General features: G+C 44.5%; 1 protein-coding gene across 1 annotated transcript in view; it reads left to right on the top strand.

Moving 5' to 3' along the window:
* The first annotated feature begins 1,309 nt into the window (after nt 1-1,309).
* anapc1 (anaphase promoting complex subunit 1) overlaps nt 1,310-19,283 on the top strand; it is a 33,071-nt gene continuing 15,097 nt past the window's right edge. The window contains exons 1-26 of the mRNA XM_061837294.1: nt 1,310-1,488; nt 2,149-2,388; nt 2,891-3,055; nt 3,136-3,178; nt 3,568-3,665; nt 3,739-3,821; nt 3,930-4,003; nt 4,088-4,233; nt 4,330-4,469; nt 5,599-5,730; nt 5,797-6,012; nt 6,257-6,361; nt 6,460-6,550; nt 8,054-8,119; nt 8,206-8,340; nt 8,585-8,728; nt 9,724-9,784; nt 11,989-12,044; nt 12,626-12,757; nt 12,855-12,929; nt 14,299-14,415; nt 14,517-14,686; nt 17,188-17,279; nt 17,347-17,495; nt 17,962-18,040; nt 18,465-18,495. Coding sequence (XP_061693278.1) covers nt 2,173-2,388; nt 2,891-3,055; nt 3,136-3,178; nt 3,568-3,665; nt 3,739-3,821; nt 3,930-4,003; nt 4,088-4,233; nt 4,330-4,469; nt 5,599-5,730; nt 5,797-6,012; nt 6,257-6,361; nt 6,460-6,550; nt 8,054-8,119; nt 8,206-8,340; nt 8,585-8,728; nt 9,724-9,784; nt 11,989-12,044; nt 12,626-12,757; nt 12,855-12,929; nt 14,299-14,415; nt 14,517-14,686; nt 17,188-17,279; nt 17,347-17,495; nt 17,962-18,040; nt 18,465-18,495 — 2,816 coding nt within the window. The 5' untranslated portion in view covers nt 1,310-1,488; nt 2,149-2,172. The remainder of the gene's footprint in view (nt 1,489-2,148; nt 2,389-2,890; nt 3,056-3,135; nt 3,179-3,567; nt 3,666-3,738; nt 3,822-3,929; nt 4,004-4,087; nt 4,234-4,329; nt 4,470-5,598; nt 5,731-5,796; nt 6,013-6,256; nt 6,362-6,459; nt 6,551-8,053; nt 8,120-8,205; nt 8,341-8,584; nt 8,729-9,723; nt 9,785-11,988; nt 12,045-12,625; nt 12,758-12,854; nt 12,930-14,298; nt 14,416-14,516; nt 14,687-17,187; nt 17,280-17,346; nt 17,496-17,961; nt 18,041-18,464; nt 18,496-19,283) is intronic.

Genomic DNA, 19,283 nt, shown 5'->3' with positions numbered 1-19,283 from the left:
TAGCGCCTTTTCTGCTGTGACATGTCAAAATGTCTTGCGAGGACAGAAATGTTGCTGGGAGAAAAGTTTTTGCCTCTGATTTTTTTTCAAGACCTTCATACTGCTCCGATTCATAGGAGGAACTTGTACAGTATAACATCTTGAGAGATATTATCTTTGACGAGAAAATAGAGGACATTTTATTGTTTAAGAAAATGTGCAGGGATTTTTTTTTTTTTTTTTTTTTTTACCCAAACAGGCTACCTTGTTTTTGTTTGACGTGGTGAAGCAGCATGTGGTTAACTTCATCCTGGCTTCTCCCCTTTGGGGATGTTTTTACTGGATCGCAGGTTACCGAAGCAGCGTCGCGATAATGAAAATCTAAATTGTGCGCGCGTAATGGCCTCGGGCAAAATGGATGACAGTTAGGAGGCAACTAAGTCCATTTCCATGCTCCCCCCCCCCTCCCCTCCTCCATAGATGAAAAAGAGCAATTTTACCAGCTTTTTTTTTTTGCGGGTGGGGGGGGGGGTGCTGGATGTCAGCGTGAGGTGAATTCAGGAGCATCCAAGTTTTCAAATGTTATGCAACAGCATTTTCCATGCAGGCCAGGGCGCCATTGTAAAATTTGTAAAAAAATACACAATGCAACAGTTTAAAAAGGAGCAAATGTACATTGTACAGTACAGTCGACTTTACCTTTGTGAAATATAAGCATCAGAAAGTTACCTTCATCAAAGTAACATTTCAGATGTTCGGATAGTTACGCATCATTCCATTTGTCTCATTTTATTTTTCCGTGTGATGTATTGTTGTGAGGGTTGTATATTTTAAACTATAATTTAGCATTTTTTGGTCCAATATTTCTCTCAATTAACCATCCATCCATTTTCTTTGCCGCTTATCCTCATGAGGGTAGCGGGGCGTGCTGCAGGCTAGGTGGGACGTATAATAGCATAATTTTGGCTCAAATAACGATACAATTACACACTAGTGTTAATTCTGTCAAATATGATCAATCATTTCATAATACCATACAAAAAAATATTTTGCAAAACAACACAGTAAATAATGTCTAAATCAAAATCATTATCAAGTCAAAATACATTGGTATTTTTTTAATTACTATCGTCCTACTACTTTTTCTGAAATGCTTCAATTGATAAATTTCTATAAGGACCTATAAGTCTTATAAGAGCTATAAGTAAAGAATTATAGTCATAATTACTTCTGAATGAATGATTATTATCATTTGACGGTCGGATTCGACAGCGATGACGCAACACGCGACGTCACCAAGATTCCTTTCCTGATTGGCGGAAAGGCGGAAGCAAAACGGAAGCAGACCGGGGCAGCAAACATGTCGGCGGTCAATTGAAAAGTTGTCGCTGGTTAAATTTTGGGTCACCGGGGCGTCGATGTGTTTGTTTTTGCATGTTTTTACTTTGCTTTGACGCGATAAGCAGGCGAGGACTCCACAATAAGAGCCAGAATATTTGTTATTATCAGGTTGGTGCATGGTCGTTTTTCCCTTTTGCGTAATTAGAAGACTGAGATGTGGCTGTTAGCCCAGTTAGCATGCTAGTGTGGTTCGTGAACGCATCACCGGCTATTTACGCGTACGGTGCTCACCTGTCAACACGCCTGTGGTCACTTTGCAAAACATCCCAAATACATTTTTTTTTTTTTTTTAGCATGTAGCGCCTGTTAGAGTCAACTACTTTGGACACGATGAAAAAGAGCAATTTTAAGCATTGCTGTGCGCACGTTGTACTGAGGCTGCTGTAATGTGAAGCCACATAAAAAGATATCGTTTGTAAAGCATCTTCTTGAAACCAGGTCACATTTAGTTGAACGCAAAGCTGATACAAAATGTGGTAGATTTAAGGTTTATAACTTTTAATACAAGCAAATGTAAACACTGACTTGTGATAGGAATGGCACAGGTTATTTTTACTTCATGGCATTTAGTGCCAGATACTTTCATTGTTTTGCCTTTTACTACAGGTCGTTGGTAAATGAACATGATTAGTAGTAAATGAGTATTAATAATCTTTTGGCAGCACACCTGATGGTACGTCGTGACACACTAAGGTGCTGTGGACCAACCGCAGCCCTGGCAAATGTCGGAACTGGTGATATATCGATAAACTCCGTTTCCGCCTGTAGAAATAATGCTGATATCTGGGACTCATGTCGGACGTCGTGTATGAAGAGACAGCCACGATGATTGCCGCTGGGGAATTGCAGTCGTTTGTCCCATTTGGCCGAGATCACTGCAGGAACCATCCCAATGCCTTCAACCTGCAGCTGCGGGAGCTGCAGCCCGCCTCCGAGCTCTGGTCGTCGGACTGCGCCGCCGGCCTGGCGGGCTCCCTGCAGGAGGTCAGCCTGCAGGAGAGAGAGAAGGTGACACCGTGGAATATTTTTCATACTCTGGCCGATATTCTTTCGCAGAAAAAAAGGAAGCTTTTGTACAAATGTTTAATCATACAATTAGCGTCCATGAAGGTAAATGAAAACCTAAACAAATAAATAGCTCCTTCAAATTTTCTACAGTAAAAAGATTTGCAAAATTTTAGTATACCTGAAGTGTCAGTCCTCATAATCTTTCGGTTATCTTTCTTTTAAGTTCAAACTAATTCAAAAAATTGCTGAGATTTCCCAAGCTCACCAGCATCTCTCATAAAGTTTACAGAAAATTTCAATACTGGAAGTAAATACATAGTTCACTGATGTTTAGCCAGTTTTAAATTGTTCTCTTGTCGGTTGTCTACTTTTTGAAAAAAGGCTGGCGCGTAAACGCCAAATGTCGGTGCTGACAATTGGCCCAGCCGATAATCAGTCCAACCCTAGACTTTCACCCGTGTCATGTCAATTTTCATAACTGTTAGCTGTAATTGATTGGCAGGAGAGTTGGCAGCTGAGGAAGGGCTGCGTGCAAGCACAGGAGCAGGATGTGGACTTCGAAGAGGAGCTTTACACGGCCAGGAACGTGGTGGTCTGGACCCAGGGCAGCCGGGCGCAGAGTTCTAACGTTTACAAGGCCTTCACTGTGGACAGCCCGGTAGAGCAGGTTGGTTCTTGTGTATTATTAAGACAATTCAATTGAAGCTTCGTGACGACTATATCTATATTTTTTGGTTCTATGTGCAGGCTTTGTGGTGCGACTTTGCCGTTCCTCAGGGCAAGACAGACGGTACCGCGTCATCCAAGTTCCTTTAGGAAATATTTGAAACGTTATTTTATTTGTCAACTAAAATGCTGACATCATCAAGAGCCAGAGGTCTGAACCTGGGGGGAATGAATTTGAAACCCGATTGGTCCCACGATAGTTTTACACTGCCAGGACTGCTGATTCTGAAGGCTCCGAGCAGATCAGAGTCACATGGCGGCAAAATTATAGATTTAAAAAAAAAAGTTAACATCCACACACAAGCGGTGTGGCCAGGTGAAACGCTTGAAATGAAGAGCACAGACCGTGAAATAAATTCAACGTTTTGATGGGACCAGAATTAGGCATTGGTTTGTAAATGCTGCGTAAGTCAGCGCTTGCGTCAAGTGTTCAGGTGGGGTTGTGTTCCACAGACGAAAAGGTGGAGCACACCGTGTGCATCGTGCAGAACGGGTGCGTCAACATTCACACTGTGACCGGCAAGGATTTCCTCTCGCCTCTGCCGTTCCAGGTGAGACCCCCACCCGGCACCCCGCTGGGATACTTTACAAATAAGCCAAAAGTAAGTGCGTGTTCGCCGACAGGTGTCCAAAGTCTGGCCGACCAAGTTTGGACTTTTGCTGGAGCGTAAAATCACAGCGACCGACGGACAGCTCGGCCCCCAGGGGTACGTTTCAACGCGCAAGGAAATTGGCACACAGACTATCTGTGTGTGTGTGTGTGTGTGTGTATCATATTTAAACAAGATGCTGGTGACGCTTGTGTTCCTCCACAGCGAGTCTCTCCCCACCGTGTTCAGCATGCTGCATCCGATAGACGAGGTGGCGCCAGTGGTGTGCAAACCCTCAGGTTGAACCCGTCTTGTCTCTCGCCTCCAAAACGGACCCTCAGAACCGGAGTACTACCTTTTGGTGTTCACCGTTTGCCTCGCAGGACCGTTCGAAAGCTCTCGGGTGGAGTACATGTCCGACCCCGGTACGAGGATCGTCTTCACCTGCTGTCAGCCTTCCGTCGTCGTCTCTTACGACAGCGTGCAGGGGACGCATTCGGTGTGGAGCCTACGCAAGGTCACGCGGGAGGTACTCGAGTATTCGCTTCCCGGCATACGTGCGTAATCGGATACTCACGCAGTCACTCGTTGCACGCTGTCATTCCCTGGCTGTTATCTCCACCAGGAGCGCTCCACTGTGCTCAGTTGTCTCTCTAAGCCCTTCGGTGAACCTTTGGGCTTCCTGGCAACGGGCTTCCTGATGTCGCACCTGCGGAACCACTCTCGCCTGGACTCGCCCAGGTTTAATTCCGGTCTTGGAGGAAGGTAACTGTGTTAGATTCTCTTGTCTGGTGGTACTTTAGTTGCACGTGTGGATGTCAGAATGCAGCGGGGCAGACAATTTGAGACCCTGCGACATCTTTGTCTGGCGGTGGCAAGTTTAGAGATCAAAAGCGCCACCTCTGCTTATGCAATGTGGGCAAAAGTATCGGGACATGTGGCCTTTTCACCAACAGTGAGTGCAAAATAGAAGAAAAAGTAGATAATGGCTACAGCAGCCTCCATTCTCTTTGGAAAACCTTCGGCAATTTCTGAGTGTCAGGCGGGATCCATTTCGAGGTCGGTCTTAGCCGTCCTAAAGGTCTTCTAATGGCCTTCCACGCCAAACCCGTTCAAGGAGGCCTCCGCGTAACTGTTCCCACACCCAATTGTCCAAAATGTCTTGATAGGAATTTTCTTGGCCCAAGTGGAGACAGAAGTACAAGTTGTACTGTTGCCGAAGCAGCACCCCCCGCTGGCTCAAACAAAAAGCTTTTGTGTGTTCAAGTATTGACATCCGCTTACTTTATTACTTCCTGGTTTTCTTTTTAGTGAATCATAATTTACTGGAACTCAAGTTCAAAATGGAGGAATCGTGTTTGATATTGCAATTCTATTTATCAGTTAAACGTTTCTGTTAAAAAACAAAAAGTTTCCTTTTGTTGTACATTTTAGAATGACAACGAAAGGTGTTTGTTTCGCAGCCACAGACAAATAATTTCAATTTCATAAAATGTTCTCCGGTGCGTCCTTTGCAGCAGACGTCCAAGCTCCTCACCTGGAATGTGTTCCACAGATGTGTCTTAGCTGTAGAAAAATCAAGCCATTCGTGGATTTAAGCTTTTTCTATTGTTCATATATATGTATATCATTACAGTGGTGCAATTTAAGTGCTGCAGTTACATTTAAATGCGGCACTGCTGTTTTCATCACGTCAGGGCTTCCTCGGGCAGGCACGGGGAAATTTAATTCATAGACGGACGGACGGACGGACGGACGGACGGGGTGATCTTGAGCAACCTTGGAATTGATGTCGTCAATTTGTTTTATTCTTTATTTAAGTGTGTGTCCCACGACAGCCGAGTTCCCGTTTTTCCTCTCGTTGATGCTGTGCTTGTTTATTTTCCGTTTTTAGCGGCGCCGCGGCCACCAACTCGCCTCTTCACTACAGCACTTTGCACAGCCACCAGAACCGAATCCTCATGTCTTCACCCGCGGGACACTCCCGCGTCCATTCCCCGGGTATTTCCAAGATGGCTGCTCTCAGGTAAACTTGATTATTGTTTTTTACTCACACAAACGCAGTCAACATGCTCCTTTTTTCCTCGGCTAGCCGCGACCACTCTCCAGGCATGGCCGCGCCATCCTTGTCGGGCGTGGCCCGCTTCAACACCACCATCCACGCCTTGTCGCCCATGGGCCTCCACCACGGCGCTCTGAACTCGCCCAACAGCACCGTCAACGAGTCGGTCGTGGTGCCCGAGCTGGAGCCCATCATCCCGGACCTCTTCATGGAGCAGCTGTGGAGCGAGACGGCCACGTGTCACAGGTTAGCAGCGTACAATTCATTTTGTTATTATTTGTTTTAACGTGCAGAATCCCGCGTCATTTTTCAGGAAATCAGGAGAATGGCTTGAATGTCGCGCCATTATCGTTGCATCGTCAAAGAAAGCTAGGCGTTTTCAATACTTTCGATTTTTCAAATATCGATTTTAGTCAAAAATATGAACTTGTGCAAATTTGGATGCCGGAGGTTTCCGCCCACCAGTGTGGATATTTGTGTCGTTTATCAGCCTGGGCAGAGAGTTGAGCAGCCAGGCCTCCAAAGTGTTCCTGACGTCCGACCTCTGTGAGAACCGCTACCTCTGCTTCCTGGTGGAGTCGCACCAGCAACTCAGGTCAGAGTCAAAAAAAAAACCCGAGCTGAAAACGTCAGCTCCTCCGTTTAGTTTCTTTTCCAGGCTGACTTCTTCTCTTATCGTTGTCAACCCCTCAGATGCGTGAAATTCATGGAGAGCAACGACACGTCTCAGCTCATCTTCGCCACTGTCACGTGCATTGCCGCCAAAGATGCGGAGCCCCTGCAGGTAAACGCCTCTTCCTTCATATATGGCTCGTTTTCGAGTCTGTAAGGACGCATCTCAATGAAAAAGAACAGATTACACGTATATTAAAGCCACGTTTATCACAGGTGATTTAATTCAAACAGACGTGAGATTTTTTTCCGTTTATAGATGGAATTCCGTCTTTTTGAATTGCGTACATTAAAAAAAAAAAATAAAAATATCAGTTGTTCTGCGATATTTTGACCGTAACCCGTGCCAGAATCCGCACTCGTTCATTTTCTGATCCGACTTTTGCAAGCGAGGCGTAAAATGTGATACGCGTCTGTTGATTGGCCGAATGTGGACCAGGCAGGTCATGGGCCCATTTGCGAGCGAACACAATGGCGCCGCTCGAGAGGAAAGACGCTTCGCGAGTGAAAGAAATTGAGAGAAATGTCAAAAAGAAGTTTCGATGGGATTGGATGGAAGGAGAAATCGTCGATACCGTTGGAAAGAAGGACGTCACCGCTCTGTTAAGCGACAGAAAAAAACGACAAAAACACGTCAAACAACTGGAAGCAAGGAAAACAAACGTTTCCATCGCTGCTGCATTAAGATGTCAACCCAAGGCCAATAAACCTTGCGGACTTCATCCTTTGTTTACTTCCACTACTCCCGGTATCGAGAGGCGAGATCCCCCGAAACAAGCAACGGCAGTTGCAGACAGGCTAGTCAATAACTTGTAAAAATGTCTGTATTATTTACTGATAACGAAACATGACGTTAATAATTGTTGTCAAATTCATGCGTTTCAATCATTTACTAAAAAAAAGAAAAGATTACGATATACATTTTATGAAAGCACGCTTGCATGGCATGATGCAAATCTGAATTCAAATTAGTAGTTTACTTAGTTGAATTTGTATTTGAATTTGTCATTTTGGGGGATGAAAGCATGCACCTAAATAATGAACGATCATATTGTGTACATTTTGTAAACAGAATAGCATTTATTTATAGATGCACTAGATATATTTCATTCATAATACAATTTGATCATGCTTGCAGCCCCCACCTGACTATTTTTCAGTCTCTTTTTTTTTTTTTTTTCATTCAGTCAAATCACATGACTGTTCAAACTCGACCCCCCGATAGGTGAAAACTCACAATGCAGAGAGAGACCACGTGTAATATATCTTTCTTAACAAATTTCAACGTATTAGGACACCAATAGTAAGTTTGTTATTGGTAAGAAAAGATTTGCACAGTTTGAAGGTCAAAATGCCCAAACATGGTGTCGGATTGTCCCCTTCTTGCCGCAACTGTTCTCGTCGAGCTCAGTCCCGCACGGCACGTTTTGACACGATGTGCTACTAAAGTTAAGTCGCGCAATTCAAAATTTTGATTTGCCTGTAAAGTATCATGGAAAAAAAGTGCAGAGAAAATCTGTGATTGTAAGGAGTTGTGAAAAATGACCTGTGATGTCAGGCGTTTTCAGTGTACCGGTACTTACTTGACTTTTACTGGTACTTTTCCTCCTTGCAGAACATAAACGCGATGCTGGTTTTAGAAGCCTGCGGAAGCCTGGTTCTCTACACGGGCATAACCAGGGTAAGTCCGATGTTCATTTTGCGTCCCGTACACCTGACAGCAATTTTTTTTTTGTGTGTCTATTTGTTTGTTTTTGTCACCTCCAGGTCAGCAAAGTGTTTGTGCCGGGCCTCCTGCCGTCCGGCTTCAGTCTGAACAACCATCGCGTCGGCCTCTACTCACTGGAGAAAGTTAGCACGCCCGCTAGCGCCAACAGCAGGCACGTGCAAAGACTGGATGAGGTGTGTTGTTAAAAACGTCAGGAAAAGCGACCACGAATGCGCTGCACGTTCCTCCTTCAGTTCTCTGTACATGCGAATCAGGCCTGATCTTTGCCGCGGGTCGCAAAAATGTGCAAGTAGCAAATAGTCGCAGTTACGTGTTGTGTTGAAATACACTTGACAAAGTGATTCAAAGAGTGTTTTTTCGTAAATATAAAAGGGGGTTGAGTGCACTTTTAATTTCATCATCCGCCAACTCCGCCAGGCCGCCATGCCCTCCCCGGTGTCCGAGCTGAGCGTTCCCACCATGAAGCACCACGAGGGGTCTTTTCTCGAGGATTACCTCTTCCAGCAGGCCATGCCCTACATCCACGCCCTGCGGGACCCCGTCAGCAACCGAGTAACTCTGGTGGGTTGAAGTCTTTCTTCACTTTCTTTGAGCCTTGAAGCCATCTAATGAGCGTGTTTCCAGCCACTTTGCGTGGTTCATTATTATTTGCAAACTGCAGCCGCACAGAAGCCTGTTTCCCGCACATGCACATTCTGGGAGACTTTGACGTATTGCCTCCGTTCATTGATTGGCCATCCGGTCCCTCTGGAAGCTAATTGTTTTTCTGTCCGGCTTGTTGCTGCTCCCTTGACAGGCCGCGACTTGATTTTCTCATCTTGGATTTCGGCTTTTTAAAAAAAAAAAAAAAAAAAAAAAATGCAGGATAGTGGAATAAATATGGTTAAGTCGAGGAAGGAGTTGAGAGTTTTAGCGAACATAGCTCCAATTTTGACTGACTGCATGATTTTTCGCGCCCCCCGAACGTGTTATTGGTATATCAGAATCAGCTTTAATGACAATACACCAAATGTATATCTGCGTTGAGACGCTTTACTAAAATGCAATGATTGACAAACACACACACACGACAATATTTTAGTGCAGTTTAATTTGTCACATTCTTGTAGTCGTGCCATATTAATTTTGTCTACTGAATAGTACCTCAGAACTATTGTAACTATTCCAAGACTGCGCATAGCAAAGACAAAACATATACAGTAGGAATTAGCAAAATAAAATACATATATTTAGAAAAAAATAACATTGCATTCATTTGGAAATAATCTCAATTTGCTGAATTATTTGCAACAAATTCAACATCCCTGCCTCCCAATTATTATCATGCTATTTGTTATGTAATACTATTTATTAATAAGGGTTTTACTATCAGTAGTTCAAATGCTGTGTGACATGTGGTTTGTATACCACAGTCCCAAGCGTGACATAAGGACCTTGTTGAGGTACCAGTGATGCTCTATGCGGCTCATCCGAACAGAACGGATCATTTGACAAAAGATGCCTAAACAATGGATTGAAAGACATTTAATTTCCAAATGATTTGCATCTTTCCCCAGGAGCTCAGCAACGGCACCATGCTGAGAATCTCCATCCCCGACATTGCCACCTCAGAGCTGGGTAAGCTTTCTTCCTTGCGTTCAGGAAAAGTAGAGCCGCTTTAAAGAGTCTGAGCGAGATCTGCAGGGTCTTTTCCAAGGGACAGAAGGACGGTCAAAGAAATATGGCGTGAAAAAAGTAGAACTACAAAGTGGTCAGTGAGGATAAAATGTGAATCTATCAAACCGCGGTCTCGAGTCACCTCTGCGAGATGAGCTCTTTTCAATATCGGGTCACTGGGTAATAAATCAACGTTGATTAGGGACATCCTTGCGACCTTTGATGTGGACTTTTTGTTATTAAATGAAGTGGCATTTTAAATGAGGCAACGCCAGGAAATTGTAATTTTACAAACAAGTGTCCAAGTGGCGGTGGTATTGCCGTGTTGAAGTTATTATTTCAGTGTAAAGAAATTATGATGGGTGGTTTTAGCTCTTTTGAGTGTCTTTTTGTCTGTTTGTTTTGCGCTGTACAAACAGCGTGCAATTATGACAAAGGAACTGGAAGTTTGTTTCACATATTTTGGAGGGGGTTTTATCAAATTTTGCATATCGATAATATACATTTCGGCATCGGGAAAAACATGAAAATCAGTTGCGAAATAAGCAAGTTACAACCAATTTGTGCGTACATTCATCCGTTGCCCCCCGGGGGGAATGACGACCTTCTCAACATGGCCGCCATGTCGGCACGTCGCTCGTTTGGGCTTCTCCAAGGCTCTGGCGAATGGATTATCTCTGAAAAGAACCTTCTGGTTCTACGGCACTGACTGGTCCGTCCTGGAGATCGCGCTCTCTTGTGGCATGGCAGACTTGTATTGCGTAGCGTGAGCTTGCGACATTTATTTCTTGTCGTTGTTTTGGGATGTTTTGGTTTTTGTGTTTGGAGCATTGTTAAGTTGTCGTTGTTTTCAGTGATTGCAGAAGTTTTCTTTGCGGTTGTTTTTTTTTTTTTTTTTTTTTTACGTGTGTGTGATTGCAGCGTTTTTAAATTGCAGCATTTTCCCTTTGCAATTGTTATTCCGTGATTGCAGCATTTTTCTTTTGCTGTTGTCTTATGTGTTTGCGCATTTTTGTTTTGTGTCATGGCTTCATTTGCGGCATATGGCCATTTGCAGTGCATTTTCCTCCTGTCGGCCAACGTATTACTTTATAGGACATTAATCAGACAAGCGTTGGATTTTTTTTTTTTTCTTTCTCCTGCTCCTTGTCTTTCCTCGCAGTTGGGAAGATGTACTAAATACTGTAGATGCAAACGCAGCTTGTTTGTGTCCTGACGTAAAATGAAGCTGTTATTAACTTTTTAATTGCCAACCAAAGTTATTTAAATGTTGTTTATATTAGCCATACAACACAGCATCCCGAATCCTTGCTGCCTTAATTCAATACAATGCGTAGAGCTCATGTAGTTCATGTTAACCGGACACACGAGAGACGTCACCATCATGTCCTCAGGGGAGGTGGCTCACGTACTGGATGCTTGCTGATGTACTCAAACCTTCTGTCTGAGTCAGAACAGTCGGTCCTAGAAATTAGGTTTGAGATGTGCCCTCCATTCTTACCTGGACGTATTGAGGATGCCATTTCAAGACACACGCACGCATTATATCATATGATCAAATGAATGGATTCGAATTTAAGAGAACCTGATGGCAGACAAAAGATTTCAACGTGTAACCTGTGAGTCTTTGTCTAGTTCATAAAGAGCCACCTGGTGTAATAATATCAGGGGGGAGGCTCGTGTGTTTTTCCCAGGCCCGCAAAACGTACCTTACGCGGAGCGGATCCTGCGATTAAACAATGACGTCGCACACGGGCCTCATTATCGACGCTGATTCATCCCCGTGTGGAGGCCTCGGCGCCCCATCGGAGCTGGGAGGAGCTGGAACTCTCAGAGAACAAGGAAACCTTTGGCGCCACATTTGCACTTAATTACAAGCACCTTGTCCACGTCAGCCCCCCCCCCCCCGTCGGTGCCCATTATTTCGTTATCGATCTTACAGATTAGGCTTTCACCCGAGCCTAATCAAATGGCATTTGTCTGCCTCGCCGCTGACCTTTTCAATTCGGGATGCCAAATGGGAATATTCTGGTCGACTATTCCATTTGCAGCTGTCAGATGTTGGGCAAAGGCTCTTCATTTTCTTTGGTTGAAGATTAGAAATGAAGCAAGCTTGTTCTGTAGAGCGTCCTTTTCACTTTTCTCTTTTGATTGTTCTTGTTCAGTGAGGAAATGTCTTCAGGCCATCCGCTTCATCCTGCCCAAGGAAGCTGCCATGAAGGTTTGTAGACACGTGATCGTCGGACGTGGTTGTTTGATAGAAAACGGAGCCCAATTTGTTTTTCATGAATAACTTCTGCAGTTTCCTTCCTGACATTTTATGGTAAAAACACACTTAAATTACAGCATCTTTTTTACTTTGTAGGGCTTTTGTTCCAATGACAAGCAGAGTCCGAGCTAGGGCGTTGCGAGTAAGCTACAGCACTTCAGTGTTGCCACCTTTCCCACACCCTCTAATGACTCCCTTCCAAAAAAAAAACAAAAAAACGAAAAGCGATGTTTTGTGATGTTAATGTAAGGTCTCTGACATTCTTTGGTTCAAATACACAAAAGAAAAGAGAGAATTATAGAACAGTGAACATAGTCTTGTTGTTCTGTCTCACGCAAATGAGCCACTGCTCTCCCCGCCACCCTGATCTTTGGGCCCGATGGGCTTTGGGCGCTAGTTGACTGGTTTGTTTGCCACTCCAAAGACAACCGCAATCAGTAATTCAATTTTACTCGCTTGTGCCGTCCATCCATTTAACAAATAAAGTTTCACATAAACTCTTGTGAATAATGTTGTTTTCCTTTTTGGCGTAGGTTTTGGTGAAGTGGTACACCATCTACAACGCCCCAGGCGGTACCAGCCCCCACGGCGAGTGGAACCTTTTTGTCACGTGTTTCCTGACGCTGATGGGCTACAACACGGAGCGTCTGACCTGGATGCAAAATGTGGTTGTTATCTCCCCCCCCCCCCCCCCCCCCCCCCCACCTAATTAAGACAGAGAAGAGCTAATTCTGACTGCGTCCCTCCCCCCTTCTACTCCAGCTTCATTTTGAAGTGCCGCTCTCACCGGTGATTGCGGCCAAGAAAGCTCGTCCCTGTGACGGAGGCTCCGATGAGGTGTGTAACTAACAATAAGCGAAGCTCTCTGTTATACGGTTGCAGCGCAATACGTTTTGAAATATTCCTTTCACCTCAGAAACCACCATTGATTACACAGTGAAATAGTTTCAGATTTTTTGGGGTTTTGTTTTTGATGATGATATCGCAAACAAAAACCCAAATTCACTATTAGAATAATCCATCCATCCATTTTCTTCGCCGCTTATCATCACAAGGATCGCAAGGAGTGCTGGAGCCTATAGAATGACGCATATAAATTCGTATTAATATGTAGAAAATTAGGGCGAATTGGTCATCTGAACAGAATTTTCTTATTTAAGGAATCATTTACTTCCCAATTTTTTTTCATTGCACTATTAAAATGAATGAACATTAAACCCATATTGTAATCCACTAAAATGCATTTGTACGACAATACAACTGAGATCAAATTTAAATAGGAAACATCCAAGGGTGAATTTGAAACCTTTACGAACTGGATAGGCCGTAAAGTCTGCAGTTTATTTTATTTTATTTATTAGGTAGTCCCGATGAAATGATTTTCCAAGTCGAGTTGAGACACTTAATTTTGAGTGCGGGTCGATACGATTCCCCAGCAACGCTTTAATATGGATGTGGTGGAGATACAGTATTTTAGCGCATTTCATTCCTTCCAAAGTAAACAATACATTTCCTTTATTTAGAAGCGTGTCTTGATCTTGTGGGTGCATATTTGCTTCCTTCGTGCTCGACTAATCTACAAACGACACGTACGTAATTTCCTCGTCAAGCGCAACTCATGGGGAACAAGTTTGCTTGTCACAAAATAATTCTCACTCGCGAGACTTCAATTTGAAGGGAAGTCATTTCAAATGCCTCACATGTGCTAACCTGTCGTCCCTTCGTCTCTTTGACGGTGCCGATCAGCATCGTCTTTCCATTTCTCTCTTGTGGCCTTTGTGTTCTTGTCAGATGGGGACTCCGATTGTGCTCTGCTAGCTACAGTATGTTGTTGTTGTCTCTGTGTGTGTGTGTGTGTGTGTGACACGCATCACGTTAATCAGAATTTCGCGTTGCTGGTCGAGGAATTTTCCGCCATGGGGGTGTTTTGCTTCGGAGATCAGTTGCAAATGTTCACACTGAGAAGTCGTTGAGACTCCAGTTAGACACGAGGTCAAAGTTTCGTTTATACTGTATTTATTTTAGTTTCGTTAGTCTGTCGAGTTCAATGTTCTCCGTACATTTTGTCGTACAAATGCGAATTCTGCCACTTGAGCCGTGGCGTGTAGATCAAGCCTTGGAGCAGGACTACAACACTTGAACATTTCTCTTGTAACGATGCCGTGTCATGAACTACTGTAATGTTTGTTGCCTGCTCCCCGTCGAGGACTGGGACTACTTGCTGGGATGTCATTACCACCGCCAGATGGATGGTGTCGGCAGACCAGCCGACGTCAGTGGCTTCGGCGCGAGCGTCTCTCCGGTGGCGGCGGACTCGTCATCGGTACGCGACCAAACCGATAACCGCCGAGAAACGGCAAAGACAAGCGTGACGGGATTCTGAATAGTTGACTTGGCTTCCTGCGTCCCGTGTTTGATTCCCAGTCGTTGCTGGGCTCCAGCTCCCCGCCCACCTTGGACAACACGGCGGCCCTCTTCGCATACATCCCGGCCCTCTTTTACGTCCTCCACCTGCTGTACCAGGAGCTGCTGCTCAGCGAGCTCCACCGGGAGAGGGCCTCGTCTCTGGTGTGTCTGCTGCAGCAGCTCGCCAGGTAACCGCCGCTCGTCTCTTTGTGTAATTTCATTCCCCCGCTGGGTTCTGCGCAAAGGAGGCTGCTGTTTTTGTCGTGCTCCTTCTAAAGGAGCGTTACGGAACGCCGCCTTTCACTGATGAGTGCGCCTCATCTCGGGCCGATTGGTACTGCGATCTCGGCGCCTCGGGTGGCAGGTTTTATAGTCGGCATGTGGCAACGCTTGGAAAAAGAAAAATTCCCAGAATGCTTTCATTGATGTACTTCACACCAAATTGTGGTCAAATGAAGTGTTATTACAAAATGCGACGGTGTTTTGATTGTTAATGTTGACGTGGTGAAGACCGGCGCCGGGCAATTATGCTGAAGGGGCCTTCACGTTCCCACTCCACGTTGTCCGTCATTGACCTCTGCGAGTTTGTTTCTCGTCACGCTGAAGAGGGCTGATTGTACACCGGACAATGACGTGCCTTCAGCAGGGATGGAGTCGGGGACAGGCATTTCAACCCATGAGCAGAAAAAGTCGACACACCCCCGTTCAAATGCCAGGTTTATTTGTTATATTTAGTAAATGAGGCCAAGATAAATTACTTCAATACTTTCTTCACCGTGGATATGTGGCTAGAACATGTCCCACTCCTCGTATTCATTTTTAGTATCTTTTTGAGATGGGAAGTAACATTTACCAATTGAGATAATGGAGACCTGTGCTTTTGATGGTGGCATGTGTACGTATGCCGCCGACGCACCCATTTGACGTGAGTTCAAATGTATTTGGTCAATCCTGAACGCGGCCAAGTCCCAGTTCTCAGAGGGGGGTTCACACTTGGGCGACCACATTATTTCAGTCATTTATTTGTACTTCCCCTTATCAAAAGATTATGTTATAGTGGTTGAATGTCAATTGAATTGTGGGAAAGCTTTTAAAATGATTCATCTTGGTATCATTGTTTTTAATATGCCCCACACCTGGCATCTGATCGGGTGTGCGTGTGTGTATACTTTTTATATCCACCGCAAGTCCACAAAATGTGATTTATTTTTTTTTTTACTTCACATTTGATATCTTGTATTGTGTTGAGATTTTATTTCGATCCCTCTACACTGGGCAGAAAAAGTTAGATATCGTTCTAGGAGTGACCCAAAAATGATTGAAATTTTTGTGCTTTTTCTGTTCATCTCAAAAGTCCAAGATCCCTCGCTCTTTGTGCGTGCTGCATTGCATTTGACAAAACTTACAGGCTGTTGAACTTTTCATTTTTGAGAAACGTCTTAGCCCTGGCGGAGTTCTGTCTCTCAGCTGTTTTTTTTTTTTTTTTTGCTTCTGTTCAAATGTTTGATTTCATCGTACCGCATATTTTTTTTTTTTTTTCAACTTCATTGTCCACTTTTATAGTCACCCAGCTTGACTAAATGGGCACGTTGAGCTGAGTAGATTGAAGCTCTGTGGAAAATTACAAACTATTGATTTTGGGACGTTAAAAAAAAAAAAAATCCTACGCGTCTGATTCAGAATGCATGTAATTAGCAGTCGACGACAAGCCTGAATGTCACGGGAGAGGCGAAGCAATTCTTTTGTGCCCTGGTTTTAAACACGCACAGGCACTTACTTACTGTTTATTTCAGTTGTTGTCTGTCGGCCCGCTGCAATCATCAACCTGTAGGTCGGCTGTCTGTCCTCTGGCAGCGCTCGGGTCTCCTGCTCCTCCTCTTCTTGCACTCGTTGCATGAAGATGAAGGGAAGGCAGGTAAAATATTGAAAGCGCGGAGAGTGACGCAACGATTACCTTGCGTAGCAAACGGATCGTGCCGGGGGACGCGATGTGCAGTGTTCTTGATATCGCATGTCCAGCGATGCCATTGAACACACATTTTTCGAGCAAATACAGGGTGAATGCACGTCATCATCTCAAGGAGTCGGTAAAGTGGCCTCATGAGAGGGAAACAGGAGAGCATGCTTTCATGATTCAGACCGTTCCAATTTAGCGCTGACAGTATATATATCGGATGTTTTTATGAAATGGCACTGTGACAGCTGACTTTTGCCCACAGAGTCCTGCGTTTATTCCACAATGTCGTCGCTATTTTGCGTCTTGCCACCAGAATAAATATTGTGCAGCCCCAGACTGTGATGAATGTTCCCCACTACACATCCACTGCAGCCTGCTCATCCATCAATTATTGTTTTATCATTAAAATGAACCGTTTTACACAATGTTAGCTGACCCAGGTTTATTTTAAAAATTGAATGTGGGCAAGAGCTCAAATATTTGCCCTCCCATCTTGGAATGTAAAAGGTGATACATTTAATTGGAATATATCTGTCCTATAATTTTCCATCTTTCTCTGTCAAATGGAAAATGTAATTTAAAAACAACAAATCTGGGAATTACGCGGTAGTACTCCACATAGTAAGATGGCAGGTATACAAGTATATGGAGAACCTACATCGGCGTCATATGCCCATCGAAATCCATTTTTCTGCATGATCCCTCGTGATGTAAAGTCAATTTTCTCTGCAGAGACCTCCAGTTGGACGACTATGTGGATCTGTACTGGAGGGACTACCCGTCGTTAATGAGTGGATTCCCGGAGAGCTGCCTCCTGGACCAGTGTAAGCCTTCAGATTGCAATTCTGGGTGCGGAAAATGCCTCTTTTCACACCTCCTCTATTTTGTCAGCGCTGATGGAGCAGATGCAGCATCCGTCCTTCCTGCGGGCCGAGCCTCCCTGCATCTTCAGCTGGCTTAGTTGCTGCCTTCGAGGAGAGGAGGTCCCACCTTTCCCCTACTTGCCCGGCATCTGTCACAGGATTCGGCTCCTGGTTCTGGTACGTCTGCTCTCGGACACCCTAAAAATCGTTAAACATCTTCAAAACGACCCCCCCAAAAAGAAAACAGTCGGTGTAAATGAGTGATGGTTTTTTGCACGTGGACCCTTGGGTTTGAGTGTGTCAGGGTAAAGAGTTCTCCCCATGTGTGTGTTGGATGAAGTGCAATTATGCCCTTTTATTTGTGGACACGCGCACATCGTGTAATTTTCCGATGCGGCGGATGGGTTTAACCTTTGATTCATCCAGCAAGGAACACAAGCTTCCTTGTTATCTATAATGTCGTTAGAAGTAGTCTCGCTTTTATGCATTTATTTTGTGGTGACTACTCCATAAAGGAGGTAATACAGTGACATAAATACATACGATTGAATGTTTTGGGCAAAAAGTGGATCGTTAGAATGTACAATTGTGGTTTTCCTATCCCTTGTACATTAATTTCTTTTTTCTTTTTGTCTACTGCCAGAGTTACGCTCTGTACATCAGCGGTGACGACAACGCCACGACCTCCAACGTGTCCAAGTACCTGGTGAAACTTTCCGCAGGTTAGTAGTGTGCACGCCGCCGAGCCCCGTGGCTGTGCGCGCGTTTTATCAATGCGTCGCCCTTATTACCTGTCAAGCCCTGCACAGCGGCTCAGGAAGCGAAAATAAAGGCGTGTGACAACGGGATGAGCCGTCACGTGATTGTGCTTTGAAAAGGAGATTGCGGTGACAACAAGTCCCTGCTGGTACTTGGATGTGGTATTCAAAACCGTTGACTGGATATTGGACATTGACTTCAGCAAGCTGGGCTTTATTTTTGTGCGTTTACCCGAATGCCATCGTCTCCAAAAGTGGGAGCAAGCGAGCATCGAACGTACGGACCCGTTTTCAATTTGCACCCCCTGAATGCAAACAATACGCCAGAGCCGCGGTGGCACTAATTATTGAAACTCGTTGACTGAACACTTTGTTTTTCTTTCGCTAGGCCAGAAGAGCACAGAGCCGCAGTGCAGAAGGTAAACCAGCTCACAGCGCTGTGAAGAAGTCTTTTCTCCATTGCATTGAACAAGTTCTCAAGCACTCATACAAAAAAAAAAAAAAATGACCGAGAAGTCATTTATTCGTTATATTGATCCAGCCATTCGTTTTCCATGCTGCTTATCCGCACAAGGGTCATCAGGGGAGTCTCGGAACCTATACTCATGAATAAATAAATGCCAGTTAAAAAAAACTACTGTGATGAGCAACAAGATTTTTCTTGTCGTTTTCCAATCCCAAATTTTAATAACAGCTCTGGTTGGGTAAACCAGGGGTTGTGGGCTCGTATCCCACTGGGGCCTCCACTCCCCGAGAAGGGTTGCGTCGGGAAGGGCATCCGGCGTAAAAATTGTGCCAAACATGTACGTACGTTCATCTGAGATGACACGCTGTGGCGACCCCGAAAGGGACAAGCCGAAAGAAACTCTCTCTCTCTCTCTCTCTCTCTCTCTCTCTCTCTCTCATTCCGTCTGTATGCTTTACAACCACAATAATGAACATAATACTAACATAGCGGTACTCAACAATTTGCATTTTCTCTGCTCATACCAAAGCAGTAAAAAGTATTTGGTGCCAATGTGCACTATGTTAAAGTGAATCGTTGGAGCTTCTTTTAGACCAAAGTTGTGCTTTTCCACCATCTTGATGACAAAGTAACTACGTTGAAGGGAGATGAGGAGTTTCATGAATTTGCGAGCTTCCTGTGGGATCTGTAGGTAAATATAATCCCTTTATTTTGGGTGCCATTAATTACTCTGCATTTCAG

The sequence above is a fragment of the Syngnathoides biaculeatus genome, chromosome 12, assembly GCF_019802595.1.
Source record: "Syngnathoides biaculeatus isolate LvHL_M chromosome 12, ASM1980259v1, whole genome shotgun sequence".
Taxonomy (NCBI): Eukaryota; Metazoa; Chordata; class Actinopteri; order Syngnathiformes; family Syngnathidae; genus Syngnathoides; species Syngnathoides biaculeatus.
The sequence above is the reverse complement of the archived record's forward strand: the minus strand, read 5'-3'. Positions and strand labels throughout refer to the sequence as shown.